The sequence below is a fragment of the Tachysurus vachellii genome, chromosome 22 (assembly GCF_030014155.1).
Source record: "Tachysurus vachellii isolate PV-2020 chromosome 22, HZAU_Pvac_v1, whole genome shotgun sequence".
Taxonomy (NCBI): Eukaryota; Metazoa; Chordata; class Actinopteri; order Siluriformes; family Bagridae; genus Tachysurus; species Tachysurus vachellii.
In genome coordinates this window covers 2,742,400-2,762,500 of record NC_083481.1, presented here as the reverse complement: position 1 = coordinate 2,762,500, position 20,101 = coordinate 2,742,400, and the positions used below count along the sequence as shown (strand labels likewise).

At 38.0% G+C, this 20,101-nt stretch overlaps 1 protein-coding gene across 1 annotated transcript in view; it reads right to left on the bottom strand.

The window, feature by feature from the left end:
• epha8 (eph receptor A8) overlaps positions 1 to 18,658 on the bottom strand; it is a 70,132-nt gene extending 51,474 nt beyond the window's left edge. Inside the window, exon 1 of the mRNA XM_060857848.1 lies at positions 18,556 to 18,658. Coding sequence (XP_060713831.1) covers positions 18,556 to 18,643 — 88 coding nt within the window. The 5' untranslated portion in view covers positions 18,644 to 18,658. The remainder of the gene's footprint in view (positions 1 to 18,555) is intronic.
• Positions 18,659 to 20,101: the final 1,443 nt, after the last annotated feature.

Here is a 20,101-nt window from a genome sequence, read left to right as displayed (position 1 = left end):
AAACTGAAGGTAACTGATAAACTGTTCCAGACATTAACATTTCTCTCTGAGCGTTTGTTGACCTTCAGCAGTTTGATGACCTTCTACATCATATTATTTATTTAAAATAAATAATCACATGCAGAATCTCATTGCAGAAGTTCATAATTTCTAAAACTGTACATCAGCTTCACGGTGGAAGGAAACTAATAAATAGCGAGGGATTTGATTTCATATCTATGACCTCTAATAACCTTTACGCTGGATCAAACAGGCTCCGCCCACCAGCCTGCAGTGATGTCACAACCCAGCAACAAACCCACGACATTTAAAACAACAAAATCATTAATGATAGACGTTTTGTTCAAAGAGGGACGTGACCGCCAGAAAGCTTCGTGTGATTGTTACAGGTTTTAATTTATTTTCTTGATTTTGAGATGCAAAACATCATTAAAGTATGATTCCACAATGTCTGGTCACAATCATAGTTTACATGATAAATGATTCATTTTTACTTGTTTGTCAAGGACTTTTTAAGTTTAAAGCAAAACCGCAGCCTATCTCAGGCGTCATCGGGCATCAAGGCAGGATACACCCTGGACGGAGTGCCAACCCATCGCAGGGCACACACACACACTCTCATTCACTCACGCAATCACACACTACAGACAATTTTCCAGAGATGCCAATCAACCTACCATGCATGTCTTTGGACCAGGGGAGGAAACCGGAGTACCCGGAGGAAACCCCCGAGGCACGGGGAGAACATGCAAACTCCACACACACAAGGTGGAGGTGGGAATCGAACCCCCAACCCTGGAGGTGTGAGGCGAACGTGCTAACCACTAAGCCACCGGTGAGTACGAACTTGCTTGGGGTAAAATAACACTCAGGCTTTTATAAACAGCATTTGAACTAATAAACATGACTTTTTTTTTTTTGTAAAAAAAGCTGCACTGGTTATTTCAGGAAGTGGTAGCATAGTGGTTAAGGTGTTAGTTTACCAATGTCAAGGTTGTGAGATCAAATCCCAGGTCCACTATACTGCCACTGCTGGGCCCCTGAGCAAGGCCCGTAACTCTCAATTGTTCAGTATAAGCATGAAAGTAGATAAAAATATAAGTCGCTCTGGATAAGTCTGAAGTCTGGCATCTGATAAATGCCGTAAAAGTAAAGTAAAGTATTTCTGCCCTTAATAACAGGTGGTCTGGAATAAGAACAAAAACACCTCTCAGCCAAGGGTTTAATTTCCCCATGACTCCAAAAGTAAACGTAAATGAGGTGCTTTAGGTCTGACTTCCTCCCTCTGTCTGTCTCATCCTCTCTCAGGGAGCACATGTCGTAATCACGGTTATTAGCGTGCTCGCTGATGAAACTCCTAATTTGTGAAATCTGTTGCTGATGAGGGTCAGAAAGCAGGAACAGGTGGCCTCTCTATCGCTTTTCTCCGTCTTTCTCTGTCCCTCGATACTTCGTCGCACTCCTCGCTCCCTCCCTCGCTCGCTCCCTCCCTCGTTTGCTCTCTCGCTCTCTCGCTAGCCACCACTTCCTGCTGTCTCGGACTGATGAAGCTGTGGCCTTTCAGTAGCTCCAAGGTCAGACATGCATGTCACAATTACACGTCTCAGAAATCCCCCCGCTGACAGCCGGCCGTGTGATAAATCACTAAACGACGTCTGGAAACAAACAAAAAGAGATCCTGCATTGCACAGAGCCTCAGGGAAGGAGGGACAACTTTTCTCCTCTTTCTTTACACTCCTTCTATTGTTAGTTTTTTTTTTTTTTTTTTCAATTGCTGGAAGTTTTACTTCATGTATCACAAGAGGGAAAAAAAATACTAACATGGATTCTACCTGATTATTTATTTATTTATTTGTTTATTTATTTATTTGTTTGTTTGTTTGTTTGTTTGTTTATTATTAAGAGAAAAATTGGGGGGGTCTTAAAATAAAAATAAATCAAAACAAGAACATTCATTCATTCATCTTCTACCGCTTATCCGAACTACCTCGGGTCACGGGGAGCCTGTGCCTATCTCAGGCGTCATCAGGCATCAAGGCAGGATACACCCTGGACGGAGTGCCAACCCATCACAGGGCACACACACACTCTCATTCACTCACGCACTACGGACAATTTTACAGAGATGCCAATCAACCTACCATGCATGTCTTTGGACTGGGGGAGGAAACCGGCGTACCCGGAGGAAACCCCCGAGGCACGGGGAGAACATGCAAACTCCACACACACAAGGTGGAGGCGGGAATCGAACCCCCAACCCTGGAGGTGTAAGGCGAACATGCTAACCACTAAGCCACCGTGCCTCCCAAAACAAGAACATGTCATTTATTATTTAAAAAAAATCTTCTGAAATTATAAAAGCAATCAAACCCTTCTTCAAATAAAATTCTCAAATCTGAGCGTGCTAATCTAAAGGGTTACTGTAAGTACTTCAGGAAGAAGCAGGTCTTTGGATGTTGTTTGAAGACGTCCAGTGACTCAGAGCTGTTTCAGATGAAGTTTAATCCACCAATGATTCACCAGAACATAGAAGAGTCTTGATTCATGCCTTTGTTTTACCCTGAGAGAAGGTCGGAGCAGTAGAGAAGATGATGCTGGAGGACTGAAGGGAGGGAGGGAGGTGCAGTCTGGGGTGTGATGAGAGCTTTGATGTAAGGAGGCACTGGTGAGGTTTTGCTTTGTAGGCAAGCATCAGTGTTTAAAATGATGCAGGAAGCTCCAGGACGCCAGTAGAGGAAGAGCAGTAATGATATGGTGTGGGAGAACTTTGGAAGGAAGGTTGAAAACAAGTTGTGCAGCTGCATACTGGATCAGCTACAGAGGTCAAATGGAGTTCACTGGACAGTCTGGATATAACCAAGGACTGAACAAACACCTGTTTACACTTACAAATAATTTCAGAGGTTGTGAGTTCAAATCCCAGGACCGCAAGCTTGCCAACGTCGGGTGTGTCGGCTGAATTCGGGTGTGTCGCAACTGTAAACGTACCAGCATCTTTAATGCGCTTAAGCTTTTAAAAGAAAAATAATATAACTCTTTCTTTTTGTCACATATACATTACAACAATAAAGATATTCTTTCTTCTCAAATCAAATCAGGGTCAGTTACGATACAGCGGCCCTGGAGCAGAAAGGGTTAAGGGCCTTGCTCAAGGGCCCAACAGTGGTAGCTTGGCAGTGTTGAGGCTTGATCTTCTGATTAACATCCTAGAGTCTTAACTGCTTGAACCACAACTGCACCACAACATGGTAAAAACGAATCCCACTCGAGCAGCCACGCTACCTGAAACCCACCTTCATCTACATTGCAGTAGGTTTGTATTGAATAAATGCATCATTACCCAACATGCCTTTATGACATCAGGTTTAAAGGGTAAAAATATTTCTCAATTCTAATAGAAAACCATTAGGGGTCCTGAACGACCACAAATTAAAAAAAAACTATTAAATGTAATCCTTTAGTCTGCCGTCCTGGTTGACTTTCAAATCACTCCAGGCTTCAGCGTCTTCTAAAGCAATTTAAAGTGAATTAACAGCGTTCTGACAGATTCAATCGCAGTTCAATCAAAGTATTGACGAGCTTCTTTAAAGGATTGTTGATGGGCTCCCTTTTCTCTTCCTTTCTACCCTGCACTGTCATGAACAAAAATGCGAACTATTTGACTCTGACTTGAGGTCAGGCCTCGAAAACAAGCGCTGTGTTTGCATTAATATGCGCACGAAGAGGAACTAGTTTATTCTCCACATTTCTGAGAGGTATTTTACAACCTGGAAGCCTTCCTGAAATTACATTTTGTCATTCAACCATCTCCTCTTCGGTCACAGTTCGCAACCTCGGGGTATCCTCGGACATTCAGTTATACTTATAAGGTACTTGTTCATTCATTCATTCATTCATTCATTCATTCATTCATTCATTTTCTACCGCTTTATCCGAACTACCTCGGGTCACGGGGAGCCTCAGGCGTCATCAGGCATCAAGGCAGGATACACCCTGGACGGAGTGCCAACCCATCGCAGGGCACACACACACTCTCATTCACTCACGCAATCACAGACTACGGAAAATTTTCCAGAGATGCCAATCAACCTACCATGCATGTCTTTGGACCGGGGAGGAAACCGGAGTACCCGGAGGAAACCCCCGAAGCACGGGGAGAACATGCAAACTCCACACACACAAGGCGGAGGCGGGAATCGAACCCCCAACCCTGGAGGTGTGAGGCAAACGTGCTAACCACTAAGCCACCGTGCCCACGGTACTTGTTCAATGTCTTGTCATTTTAAAAACTTGACTACTGCACCTGTCTCCTGGCAGGTCTTCCTCTAAACGCAACTCGTCTTCTGCAAATGATACAAAATGCAGCTGAGCGACTTTTCAACCTGCTTAAGTTCTTCCAAACCACCCGACGGCTGCGCTCCTCCACTGGTGCCCTTCTATCTCCTTGCATCAGACAAAAAAAAAAAAATTATCCTTGCCTACAAAGCCAAAAATGGACCAGCACCCTCTTACCTCAAAGATCTTACTTAAATCTCCCTTCGATCTTACTGTAGGTATATATCAAGACTCGTTCATGGTGCCAAGGTGGCTGAAAGAACTTCCCCTAGATCTGACCACAATGTTCTTCAGGTGAAGACCTACCTCTTCCCAAAACCCTCAAACTAACCCTTATTTTCTCTGTTTGTTTTATAACTTTTAAAACAATTAAGCTATAATTCCTCCTGACAGGGTTTTAGGTTGATGAGTCTGTGACCTAGTGAACCAGTGATCAAGACTTCGTCACTCTGGATAAAGGCGCATGCCAAATGTCATAAATGTTGATGTAAATCTTTAAATCTACATCAGTAAGCATTTATGTCTCCTCTGCACTCTAACAGAACGGTTCGGGTCAAGAACGACAGGACTTTCTGCCCTCCGTGAACTTTACCTTTTATGGAGATTTGTGGGCGTGGTTCAATGCAAATGAGCTGGAGAGGTTTATGAATAATGAGCACGAGCGTTTGTAAAGATTTGTCAGAAATTATTTTGTTTAAAAAGTATTCATAGGTTCATAGTTTTTTTTAGTGAGATATTTTTATGTTTGCAATCAGTAGATTTTACATGAAATTACATGTTAAATTACTAAAAAAAAAACAACTAATGCAAATTTTATTTCATTTTTATTTTATATATATTTTTAGATTTAAACTTTATTTAAATTTGCTTAAAAAAAATTGGACCAATTTTCTATAAACCACTAGTGCTGTCAAACCGTTTTGAGCTCAAAAGTTCAAGTTTAATTCAACTAATCAGCTACATATGCACTTTGTACCAATTATTATAGGCATTATAAGCGGTTATAACACAATTAGCGATTGTTAAGAGGTCAGGGATTTTTCAAGTCTTTGACCGGCATTTATTACAAAAACTGGCATCTTTCAGCAGGCATTTAGTGTATGATGTTATGAAGCTTGATGGTGTGTGTGTGTATGTGTGTGTGTGTGTGTGTGATCAGTATGGTGTTTGCTATTTATGTTCTGATGATCCTTTGCCTGGGTGCACATGCGTATGCGTCTTGAAGCCACACGCTGCCTGTGTTCTGACACTGTGACACTGTGTCCTGCAATATGCTATTACAAGCCTTAGAAAAAGAAAAAAACAACAACAAAAAAAAAACAAAAACAAAGGATAAACAAGAGAGATGATGGGGAAAAAAGTCCCATAGATGTCTGACATTAACGTTCAATTTAGAGAAGCTTTTCTCCAGATGTTTCTCCTGATGCGCTGTTTAGTTTCCGGTTGATTTCCAATGGCCTTTTTATTCGCCTTGTCCTTAAACAAACGCTTGGTGTGTGTGTGTGTGTGTGTGTGTGTGTGTGTCACTTCTTCACTTTTTTCCTCACTCATCTCCTGATAAACAATTGGAAGATTTTCTCTTCTGGATCAGTCCAAAGCGCTTAGCGTCTGCTGTCTGCTGATGCAACTATGTGAAACAGATATTATGAACTTTTCCCCTCGCAATTCTTTTTTTCCCCTCTATTTTCGCTCTCTTCATAATAATCGTTATTAATTTCGCCCTCGTTGCCATGGCACCTACGAGGTTTGGTGTGATAAATACGTTAGTCACCTTTCACAGTAATGAGTTTGTCTGTAATGACACATGCATACGTGTGGGTGTTACTGCATTTTTTTTCCCCCACCTTTTATTTTCTTAATTACATAAAGGATGTGATTTATGTGCGAATCATAATGTGTAAAAAAATTATTTCTGTTTGGAAACAGCGAAGCAGATCCATCACTGTGCATCCAGATGCTGTTTGAAGGAAACGGAGTGTAATTACACCGGAGGGAAAATAAACAGCAGACACGACAACAAACCTGACCTTAAGTGCTAATAACTATTCGTATGACCTTATTCATCAGATCTCAAAGTCATATTAAAATACAGATTAGCAGTGACAACGCTCTCAGTGACAGCTTTCAGTCCTTATAATAGTGTATAACAGACAGGGCAGAATTCATTAGGCTACATAAGTCTGTCATAACACTTGACATAAACCATTAATTGACGTATAGGCACCTGTTGGACTTATTCCAAGAAGACTCAAAACCTCCTATGAAGCCTATATCGATAACCCGTTATAAGTATTTATATCACAGTGTCTAAATTAATAACCTTAGCATAAAAAATGCTTCATTAAGCTTTAATGATGTGCTATAAACAATTTGGTAACACATTTGATAAAGTCAACAATCATTATAACTGTTTTTAATTATACGTTGTAAATGATAATAATTCCTTAATAGCATTTTTATGAACCCTAATAACGCTTCACAGACTTTATAGCACATTATTAGTGCTCTTATAATGCTTAGAACGAATCATAGAATATACAGATCATTCGAATCTAAGTGTTCTAAACTGATGAATATGGGCTTTATAGAAAGTGTAACCAAGAGTCAATAAATGCATCATATTGGCATAACGCATAACGTTATATCAAGTGACATTATGTTTCCAGGAAAGTGTCAAGTCAAAAGTGTCTCCTGAACTCCAGCATGTGGTGGAGACACCCACAGTATGTCCTGCTTTATAACACTGTTATCCAGTCTAAGTGAAGTAATACTTTAATAACAAATGATGTATATCTTATGAAAAGTACTTTTTTTGCTGTACATAAGGTTTTTTTTTATTTCCACAATTTTTTTGTAACAACTCAGTGCTTATGATGTTATGTAATTCATTCATTCATTCATTCATTTTCTACCGCTTATCCGAACTACCTCGGGTCACGGGGAGCCTGTGCCTATCTCAGGCGTCATCGGGCATCAAGGCAGGATACACCCTGGACGGAGTGCCAACCCATCGCAGGGCACACACACACTCATTCACTCACACAATCACACACTACGGACAATTTTCCAGAGATGCCAATCAACCTACCATGCATGTCTTTGGACTGGGGGAGGAAACCGGAGTACCCGGAGGAAACCCCCGAGGCACGGGGAGAACATGCAAACTCCACACACACAAGGCGGAGGCGGGAATCGAACCTCCAACCCTGGCAGTGTGAGGCGAACGTGCTAACCACTAAGTGAGTAAGTGAGAATTTCTGAGATCACAAAAAAATTCTGTAGGGAATTTGGTCGTTGCTGATTTCTTTTGTGTGTGAGTCAATTCAAATACTCGTATTTTCTTTAAGAGCCAATTTAAGAATTTGAAATTAATTACTTTTTAGAAGATTTATTTTAGATGAGTTCTTTTACTTTAGAATTTTACTTAAGACAGTTTCTTTAATGATATTGTTTACTGTTACAGCTGAAAATTATTGATGCAACTTTTTTAAAAAAAAAATTATTTGAATTTTTTTAATTAAACTACCAGAGAAGACGCATCTGTTATAACTTACTATGATTTCTGTGATACAAATATAATGGACTTTTTTTTTCATTTATTACACCTAAACTGTTTATGTAGAACGAGTGCAAAGTGGAGCGGATCTCCTGCTACACTGCACAATCCATCATTCAAAGCTGAGAGCTGACGTGAAGTCAGGAAGTTGGTCAGCGTGGACACTGCAGTGGCTCTCTGGCTGCGGGCGTTTATTGTAACAACAGTGACGGCGCCGTATAGTTCAACACCGGCATCCTTTTTATGCCTGCTCTGGGCGTAAACTCCATTATAGCCTGTTGAAAAGTCTTTTATCTCCTTCTCTCTCTCGCTCTCTCTGTCTTTCCGCTGTTCCCTCAATAGCCCTTGGTTTGTTTTTGTTTTTGTTTTGCTGGCAGTGCCATGAAGAATCTCTCACTCTTTCTGTCATGCCTCAGTCCCCTTCTTTGGATTGCCACTCTAAAAAAAAAAAAAAGAAAGAGGGAGAAACAACTATCTAACTAACTAGGGCGAGTTTGCTGTAGACTCTGATGCATGCTGGGATACATGAACAATAAAATAGAAACAAGTGGATAAGGAACGTCACTCTGTCCAATCTGTACCTGTCCAGACTCAGTGTGGTCTCAGATTCCTGCTCTCGGCTGACAAAAAAAAACCTGTTGTGTTTCTGGGACTTTTTAGTTCACCACGGCTGTAAAAAGTGTTCGTTTGAATCACAGACTACAGTCTTTGAACCAGTGTTTCATTTTACTTCAGGAATCATGGAAATTTCAAGTGAGAATGATGGAACAAAAGTGTCTCCAGAACTCCAGAAACAACCAGGCTATGTCCCTTTATAACACTGTTATAAGTCAAAGTGAAGTAATAATCAGATTATTACAAGTTATGTATATCTTATAAAGTGACCATACTTGTTTTTTTTTATTTGTTAACACTTTATTTGAGCGTTATCTACACAATGCATATGAACGCATTATAAAGTCCATATGAATCCATAATACCTACCCTTTATATAAAGTGCTTTATTCAGAAGATTTTAAAGATTTCCTAATTTGTTACCATGCTGCTAAAGAAAATAGTCTGTTTTCTCTATAATATATTGAATATAGATTGAACAGACTGGTAGATTTGCCATCCAGATGTTTCTCGGTGTCGGTAAAACCAAGAGAAAACTGCAGAAGATGATGTCGTATCGCGGTAGGTTCACGATTAGGTCCAGTAATAACTAATAAGTCAACTTTCATAAAGCCTTCAGCATCACTGAGCTTGTTTGCTAATCCAGACGAACCGTGCAGAAGGGAACCCCAGGAGAGATGCCGCCTCCTCAGGCTTACCCCCTCTGGCCTCATCCTGTCTCCACACACACACACACACACACACACACACACACACACAAAGGCTTCGAGCTGCCTGAATTGATTTTAAACCCTGTCTGCACCCAGTGTCACGCTAACAAGAGGTTCCACTTAGCAAAAACCCAGCACAGACGGCCAAGAACCAAGGAAACAGTCTAACGAGAGGGAAATGTGGCGCGCTGAGACAGATGGAACGATGGATCCGGGATGAGTAACGTCTTACTGAGGGTTAACTGAGTAGAAACAAATATTTTACACTAGTGTTCTGGTGGCTAGTTAACTCTTGTTCCGCCAGAATGTGATTTAGATTTGTTGTGTATATCAGAAGTGTGGCGTTATGAATTATGAACATGTTATAATGCACTGATCAGACTTCAGGCACTTATTAGTGAAAAATCTATGACACATTATAGAAATTGCTATTATGCAAAATGAATCAATAGTAACATAGTTACTATCATTTTTATAAACTCTGCTTATAATGTATAACGAATCATGAACAATAAGAAATAAGTATAATTACATAATCATTCATTAAAATTGTGAAATGTTGTAACTAAAGTAAATTGATTCTTTAAGCATCACTATAAACTAATTCCTTTTCCTACAGTATATCTTTTTTTTTTTGCCAATGTTTATGATGCCTTATGAATGCATTAGAAAATGATATGAATGTCATTATAGATATATTATACAGTATATACCCTTCATAGTAAGTGCTTACTGAATTTATTGTATTTTCAAACAGCTGTTGTTTGTTAAACTCGTTTATCTGCCTAGAGTTTTAAATGGAGTGAATTGTCACGAACAGCTGTTCATCACAGTCCGAAGTCTTTTTTTACTGACTGATGGCGGTTGTTAAATCTGGCTAGAATTTTGACTAAATATAGTTTCCGTCATGTCTTTTTCACTTTTCATCCCAATACTGTCAGAACAGATCAGTAAACAGACAGCATTGTTCCACTTGCTCTTTTTTCTTTCTTTTCTTTCCCCCTCGGTGAACCCTGGAGGACTTGAGAGGCCTTGAACACTCATGACCTTGTGAAACCTTCACTCTGTCAAAGTCACCAAAATACAGAGGAGAAGGAGGGCCGTGGGGTTTCGGGTGACGTTTGGGACCAGGCTGGAGTCAGCACCGTTCTGGCTATAATGCTGAATAACACTTGTAACTATAGTTACGAGCTCACAGATATATTTACACGTCGTCTTGTTTGGACAGCTGTCCCTGATCAGCTGATGACATCCATGATGCTGTTCTTGGGTTCTTTGTTTACTGAGCTTGATGATGGAATGTTTTAAAAAAAAAATTACAAATGTAAAAATGGTCATTATAAAACAATCACTATGCTGCAGTACATTTACAAAAAATTCTACATATGTTAAAACTTTCTATGAAGGCCTTATGTACAGTATAACCTATGAACAGATTCATAACATGTTATGATGCATTAATAAGGCACTATACTCACTGTTCTTATAATTAGGAAAATCCATTATAGTTTAGGGCCATATTTGCAATGAATTTGATAATTATTAATAAAATATATTGCAAGTAATGTTTATAATGCTTTATAAATGTAAAAAAAAAAAAAAAAACCTTGGTATGAAATTCTTTGGTACTGGCGTAATAATGTGTTAAATTGTGTTATAATGTGTTCTAAGCACATTTCATAACCAATTTGTATCAGACTGTGATAAATACATAATTAATCATACATAATGCTTATGAACTACATCAATATATAATATATGATTATATATTACTATAATGAATATAATATATTATATGATGTCATCATTATTTAAATTAAAATGTATAGTAATATTTTCTATAAAGGTCATATTTATTATGAGCTATGAACATTTGTATGTCACGTCATATTTAAGTTGTGCTTATAACACTCTATAACATTAATTCCAAATAAACATTTATAGCACATAATGTGTTAGGAGCACAACTTAGAGTCATACTGTAATTAATTTAATGTTCATTTACATTTCATAATGCATCATAGAAATAGCTATAATATGTAATGAATTTTCAAAAATAATTAAAATATTGTATGTGTGTAATGCCTTATAAGTGCATCATAACATATATAATATAGATTCATGTGTACATTGTTCAAATTAAAATTATTTTGAATCATGATTTTTAGATGTGTGGTAACACTTACGATACTCTAAATATCATATTTATTTATTCATGATGCATTATAAGCAGTGTTCACAACACACTACAAAAACAAATACAAAGAAACCAAACACCTTCACAGAGCTCAGGATATAATGTGTTATTATATATTATGATAAGTTATAATGCATTTTATAACTGAATATTACATCATTCATACATCAATTCATAATAAACGGTTCATAACACATTATAATTATGTATATACACCTGGAAGTATAACAACTTTTAATTTATTATCATTATTATAGCACTTGTGTGCTGTGTGTCCGTCAATATGCATTATAACCTTTGCTAAATGCATTATAATTTGTGCTCATAGCATTATATCCTGATCTATATAAAGGTGTTTGGTTTTTTCTTTAGACTTGGTGTTGTAGTGTGTTATAATGCATTATGAAAGTATGAATATGACATAAAGACAGCGTACTGTGTTAAATGGCCAGTTCCTGCTCAACGAGTACGGTGCTTACTGATATCATCATTAGAGTGTGTGTTTTTCCAGCTCGTTCCCACAGCGATGCCTGTTCATCGTTATCCACTCACCTTGGCAGGCCACCTCCTCCCTCCCGTTCAATGATATTACCTAATCGTCACTTGCCAAGTTAGTTGGCAGCTAACGATCAATAACAACTTCGCTGCAGATGGAGCACTTTTTTAGTGTGTTAAATTCTCCCTGTGCTCTCTACAGGGGAAACACAACATGATTATCAGCGGTACAAAAACATATTATGTGCTGCTTTGGCGTTTGTGTTATTGCATCTTCTTGCTTTTATAAATGAGGTGGTGCTTCTCAATAAAACAGGGACACAGGGACAGGATTTGGGAGAAATCGTACAAAAATAAGGTAAAAAAAACGAATATGGCGAGGATATAACTGTGTATAGGGGAACAGCCTTGGAATAAATGACATAAGAAGCATTTAAAGGATTAAGAAAGCTATAAACTGTATAACTGTATAATTAAACCATTGATTATAAAGATGCATGTAAATTGTTTAAAAAGAAGGGTGAATGCAGTATATGGTATATTAGGTTATAAATGGAATAATAAGCATTTTATCATGTGACCACAGAACTATAAAGAAGAGAATAGGCTTTATAAACATTCGGAAAATAAGTTCTTGAAGAGGTTATAACTGCTAGAATGTAAATACAATATAAAAAATAAAGTATAAAGTATATATGAAGTATAAAGAAGTACAAAGGCTTTTGTTAGGATAGAAAAAAGGATCCACATAAGAATAAAAAGCATAAAAATGCCAAACATACATAAAACTGTAACTGAGTTCATTATGCAGTTATGATAGTAAATGATAGAAGTATTTAAAGCATATAAACATGGCATAACAGGTTACAGATGGAAGACGAAGCATGATTAAAAAGTTATACTGTGAATGCTTTAATCAGGATACAGGGATGAGTCTGGTTAAAATCAGAAGTATAAACAGGTCAAAAATACATTCGAATGTAATTGAGTTCATAAAGAGGTTATAATGGAAAACTGCTAACTGCTATAATGGGAAAATAGAGAAAATAAAAAAGGATGTAAAAGGTAGGGTATAAAGACAGGTAGGTAGTAAATTAAATTAGAAACAATATACTTGAGGATAAATAATATAAGAAGTATTTAAAGCACATAAGCATGGTATGACAGGTTATGAACTAAATAAGACAGGTGTTTATTAGGTTATAATTTCAAAACAAATAACATCAAATAATTGAAAGGAAGGCTTAATACGAATGGTATAAAAGAGTGCATAAAGAGGGTATAACTGCTATAATGGGAATATAGAGGGAATGAAGGGTGTTAGAAAGGTTGTAATAAGGGTATGACATATTACAGGGTAGTAAAAGAAAAGAAAATGAAGTGTGTTAAATAAAAGAATGTTTTAAATTATGGGTGGGGAATACATTAAGCATATAAACAGATATTATATGATGTTATAAATGGAATAAAAATGTCTATAAGGGGTTATAATGCGGATATAGGCATATTAAGAAGGGGATAAAAACCAGAATATTAAGTACAGTGTAATATTACAGTACAATTGTGTGGGAAGTATATAAATATGTAATAAGACAGTAAATGAGCGCACAAAGGGAGTATAGATGGTTTATAAGAAGCTATAATTGGGAGTAAAGAAGAAGGTAATAAAGAAAAAGGCATTAAATAAAATAAAAAATGGCAGTGTACATGTGGCATAAAAAATAACAAATGTATATTAAGGGGTGTATAACGAGGATAAGAAGAAGTATAAAGGTATAAAGGAACTCTGGAAAGATATAAAGAAGTTATAAAGGGTTGTAAAGGATACAAGAAGAACGTATTGGAAGGATTAATGGGAAGATGGAGCGAATAAAGTGTATAGCTGGATGTAAAAGGAGCGTCTAAAGTGTTTAGAGCACAGATAAACAAAGTATATACGTAAGAACGGTGCAAAATATTATAAAGAGTACAAGGGGAAATCAGAGTGACCCTTAAGCTTGGAAACTGAGTGTTGAATCCTGGGATATTTGGCTTTCCAATTACACAGCGACACTGTCTGTCTCCCACAAGGAGAGAGAAGAGCGAGGATTTTACACTACTGCTGTAGAATTATTGTTTCTCTCAGGGGGAAGATAAGGGCTTGCTGTGGGATAGTATTTTTTCTGTCACTCTTTAAACGAGCTTTTCCTTTTTTCTCCTTTTGGAAACACAAAAATGTTTCCATATGTGACGATATGATTTTTTACAATGTCATGCACCACAAGCAACAGGGTGTGTGTGTGTGTGTGTGTGTGTGTGTGTGTGGTGTGTACGTGTGTGTGTGTGTGTGTGTGTGTGTGTGTGTGTGTGTGTGGTGTGTACGTGTGTGTATGTGTGTGTGTGTGTGTGTGTGGTGTGTACGTGTGTGTGTATGTGTTCTCTGTTTGTTGCAGTGGCTTCTAACAGTCTGTAACGGTTTATACATGTTTATTTGACTAGAACTTTCTATAACTCTCTGCAACTATACATAATGGTCCGTAACAGTCTATAAGATTCTGTATCTGTCTACAACTCTTTATAAGTCTATAACTTTCGATAACTGTCTATAACAGCCTGTGACACTCTATGGCAGCATGTAGTACTACATAACACTCTGTGTCACTCTATAACAGTCTGTAATACTATATAATACTCTGTAACACGCTATTACAGTGTGTAATACTATATAGCACTCTGAAACACTCTATAACAGTCTGATCCTGTATAACACTCTGTGGCACTCTATAACAGTCTGTAACTGTATAACACTCACACTCTATAACAGTCTGATCCTGTATAACACTCTGTGACACTCTATAACAGTCTTTAATACTATATAACACTCTGTAACACTCTATAACTGCCTGAAACTGTATAACACTCTGACACTCTGTGGCACTCTATAAGAGTCTAAACCTGTGTACCACTCTGAGACACTCTATAACAGTCTGTAACTCTATAACAGTCTGAACCTGTATAACACTCTGAATCATGAATCCAGACTAAAATATTATGACAATTATTCTTAAAGATCAAGCCCATACGATTACTGAGCGGATTCTAAAAACAATGAATGTAGAGCACAGATCAGGTTATTAATCATTTATTTAATTTCTGAAATGTTCCTTAACACATGCAGGTCACACAGACCGACAGACGCATTACATAGTGTGTGATGTTATGAGTTTTGGGACACAGCCACGAATTCTATCTGAATTAATCCAGGCGGCGGAGAACGGCGTGTAACACTTCAAAGAAATATTTAATAATACAAAATAAAAAATGTAAAAAATTTCAAAAAGTTAGACCCAAAAAACCCCTGAAGGTTCTGTCCTTTGTTTTAACCTTCAAATTAATTCAAATGAATTCAAATACATTCATTGTAAAGTTAAGTCTAGCTCATCTAAAGAGAGAAAGAGAGAGAAAGAGAGAGAGAGAGAGAGAGAGAGAGAGAGAGAGAGAGAGAAAGAGAGAGAGAGTTCAATCTTATGCTCGGTCTACAATTTACCGTTAATTTTTGTCGTATCCCTGTAGTTAGTTCTGATATTCAGCTCTGCTCAAGTTCTCAAACCTTCATTACTTCACCATGTTTCTAATCTTCTTGAAACCCAGATTGTTGGAAGCGTTTTTAATATCTCAGTGCGATTTGTAATTATTAGCACGCAATAAGTATGGAAATGAAGTTTCAGTCTCTGAAAAGAAAAAAAAAAATTGTCTTCGTAATAGAGCTGCAGGTTAAATTTCCTTATCCTAGTCTTTTTTTTTTCTTTTTCTTTTTTTAAATGCAGGACCTTGTAAGAATATAAAATGTCAGCGAGTGTCACGCACGTGTCTTCAGAGATCAGTCATTTCCATGCTTTGCTAAGTGAACTATTCATTTGTTCATACTCGGTTGAGATTTTTAGGTCAGATGAAAAAGAATCCGGGGGGTCACGGTGGCTTAGTGGTTAGCACGTTTGCCTCACACCTCCAGGGTCGGGGTTCGATTCCCGCCTCCACCTTGTGTGTGTGGAGTTTGCATGTTCTCCCCGTGCCTCGGGGGTTTCCTCCGGGTACTCCGGTTTCCTCCCCCGGTCCAAAGACATGCATGGTAGGTTGATTGGCATCTCTGGAAAAATTGTCCGTAGTGTGTGATTGTGTGAGTGACTGAGTGTGTGTGTGTGTGCCCTGCGATGGGTTGGCACTCCGTCCAGGGTGTATCCTGCCTTGATGCCCGATGACGCCTGAGATGGCACAGGCTCAGGCTCCCCGTGACCCGAGGTAGTTCGGATAAGCGGTAGAAGATGAGTGAATGAATGAATGAATGAATGAAAAAGAATCCACTTTTACCGTCTGTCTGTTTAAAATTTATGGATATTTTTTTGTTGTTGTTTCAATGATGCTTTTTAAACCAAATCAATCACTTTATAATTTTGTTAATAATAATTTCGATATATTCGAACGTACAGTAACTCTGAGTGCGAACAAAAAACAGACATCAAGAGGACGAGCTATCTTCATACCAAGTTATTGGGTCAATTAATTGAGGCGCTTTAATCATTAATTCATGAGAGAAAAAAGAAATGAAAGGAAAACGTCTCGGGTGTGAACTTGTGAACCCTGCAAAATATTTTCCACATCCTACGAGTGAGACATAAAAAAAACACACACACACACACAAGGCTGCAAGGCCTTTATCAAATATTCTTTATATCTCACTGTTTTTTCTTCTCAGTTGTCTTTGAGTCTTTTGTTAAGAAGCCTGAAAGTGGGACAGCGCTGTTTGCTAATCACTTCTCCGTTCGCTTTCCTGTACATTTTCTAATCTCTTCCTTCTATTCATCTCACTGCTACGATTTCCTTTCCTACAGTATATCTTCTGTTATAACGGCTCACGGATGACGAGCATCGTAGCGATCGCGCGTCATGGAAATGCCTTTTTTTTTGTACAAAATCTATAAGTGATAAAGAATTATTCCCAAAAAAAAATCGATTCCTCTTGTTCTGAAACTTGTGAGATCGAGCGACAAAATGTTCTTTCGTTTCAAAGGGGCTTTTGTGCAGGTTAATACGGCGACGCTGCAGAACATGGGAACAGACTACGATGCGTCAGAGCTCGGGATGAAACAAGCGAAGATGTTATTAGGTTTCCTGCTTTCCAGGCCTTTTTTTTACACCTGCCATTGTTGTTATAACGAACTTGTTTCGCCTGACTTTTATAAGTGCCCGAGCTTTAACTGAAAGCTGAAAGCCAAAAAACGGTTGACCTCATTTTGCCTCCGCATCCCTGCTCTCTCTCTCTCTCTGGCTCTCTCTCTTTCTCTTGCACTATCTATCTCCGTGTCCTCATCACGCTGCACTGAGCTGAACACGACAGCAGCCGGTGTGGGCAAACAGGCACGCGATGTGTACGATCACTTAGTGTGGCCGAGCGGAAGGTTACGTGACGAGGGCCGAGGTTTTCTCAGACAGGAAGCACACCAACACGCACACTGTTGATTTGACCTAACAAAGTGGCATCACTTCACATGACAACAAGATCAGGTCTATGACCGAACCCTGAGGATCTGATCGTTTATCACTTATCTTTATTCACACCCTCGTTCTAAAGCTCTATCATTTCTGCCCCAACAGATTCTCCACAGATTAAACAAAACGTGCATAAGGAGATTTAAGGAAGGAGTCTCCAGCGTCAGCGCTTTATACCGGTCACTTTTCCAACATGATCAGTTTTTTGTTTTCTTTGCTTTTATGCCTGATAACAGAGTGCTAAAGGGAACTGACTTATTTTCTGTAGATGTTCAGGAAAGTAATGACAAATGGATAAAAATTAAATATACCACTGTGATCGTTATAACGCTCTGTATATAAAACGGATAAACATCTGTTTTAGGAAAAGCATAAAGCAGGAAGGGAAAAGAGCAAGTCTTCTGCATCACACCATCACACTCGTTATTGATTATTTTCCTGTAAAGGTATAACACAGAATGATTTATTGTCAAGCTGTCAACTTGAGCTTGTAAGAAATAATTTGAGTCAGTGATCATAATAATAATAATAATAATAATAATAATAATAATAATAATAATAATAATAATAATAATAATAATAATGAAAAAGTCAAATAATGCTGAAACAATTAAACCAATACTTTAGAGTTAAAACTTAAGTTAAGACTTTTAGATGTTGAACCGATGAATAGTTTCCGTCCAGCGTCCAATGGAAATCAATAAGGATCCATGGATCAGGTTTTATAATAACGAATAAATCCGTACTCATGAAGTGGATTTATTTAGTTTAAGATTGTGATTTTTTCCGAATGAAATGTAATAAAAGAGAGAAGCGACGTTTCATACGACACTCGTCTGTGCAAATTGGAAGGAGTCTATACAACAAATACAAGGATCTCTGAGGGCTGAAGTGAGACTCTATTGAGTTCACACACGGCTCCAGGAAAACTTTTACACACACAAATACACACACACCTGATTTTTATGCACACACACACACACAGACACACACACACGATGCACAGCAGTGAGTTTTCTGACTGTCCATTAGATAAATGAGTTCACAGTGGCAAAACACATGAGCTATAAAATATCAAATCACAGAAATTCACACATTTCACATGATGCACAAAAACCTACCTTCGTTATTGGCCGTGCTTTTGGATCCCAGCACCTGCAAGGATATAATCCACAGAAAGAGAGGCAGCAGCCCTGGATCTGATGCCATCGTGCAAATGTGAGGTGCGTGATGAAGCCCTCTCTCTCACTCTCACTCTCTCTCTCTCTCTCTCTCTCTCTCTCTCTCTCTCTCTCTCTCTCTCTCGCTCTCTCTCTCTCTCGGCAGGGAAGCGGAGCTCGAAGGCTCAGAGCAGGAACTCTGAGTGCATTCAGCTGACTTAAAAACCGCCTGCCTGCGCTCGGGCACATGCAATGCCGCCAGGCTCGGCTCAGGGGGGCGTGTTCAGAGCTGCTTGTCACTGTTCGGTAGCCAATCAGAGTGCAGCGTTCAGAATATGCAAAACCAAACACCTCCTGGTATGTTTATATGCGTGAATAGATATTAATATGCGTAGTACAGGAGTGTTTCGAGGTGAGGATGAAACTGCATAAAGGATGCAAATGCATGGGTGAAGATCATGCATAATTTGACTTTTAATTATATTGGGAATAAAAGATTACCAGGTTTGGAAGCACTTTCTATAAAGACTTTTGAATGCATTTATAAGGCATTATACACACTGTTATGATGTTGATGATGATGATGATGATTATTATTATTATTATTAATACACATGTTGCTATAATTATTCATGGTAACGAATTTCAATTAATGTAAATTCATTCTGTTAGGAATATAACACAATTCATTATGTCACTTTTTTATTTGCAGAAAGAATGATTACAGTTTTTCAGGGTTTTTTGTTTGTTTATTTACTTATTTTTTTCCATATGAAATTAATTAAAAAATCAGAATATGTATTAAATAAATGCATGATTGCTGAAAATGGCATCTGCTATTAATACAGTATATATTAGATTCTAGACTATTTCAAAGTAAATATCAAACATCTAATAAATTAACACGATCTAAAAATGTATTACCAATAAATAACTCAATATTACTGAATAAAAAAATACAATTAAATAATAATGAAAATAAACTGAATTCATTTAAATTGTTTTTACAGATATTATGGAATAATAATTGATACTAATGAATAAGGCTATAATAAAAAATGCATTTAAATGTATCTTTTTATCTAATTCATTAAATGATATATTATTTAAATAAAATAAGACAAAATGTTTCCTCTGAAATTAAATAACCATTCAGAAATCTCGTACAATCTACAATGTATCCCATAATTACTTGAACTACGTGTGATATAGTAAAGCCTCCTCTCATGTATGCGGCTTGTGGCTCCGTTGGCTGCTCCTGCAGCTGCTGTAGAGGACGGAGAGAATGTAAGGCATAGAGAGATGGAGGGACGGAGAGGAAGAGAGGGAAGTGAGAAGGCCGCTGCCTGCCTGCCAATGCTGTGTGCTCAGAACACAGGGGAGAGTTTGTGTTGGCCCACAATCGCTACCTCTCTTTCCCTCCGAGCCCATAACCCGGGTTCGGACGTGCTGACAGGCTCCGAGCGCCAACTGCCAAAACATCTGAACCACAGTCTCTCACTGATTC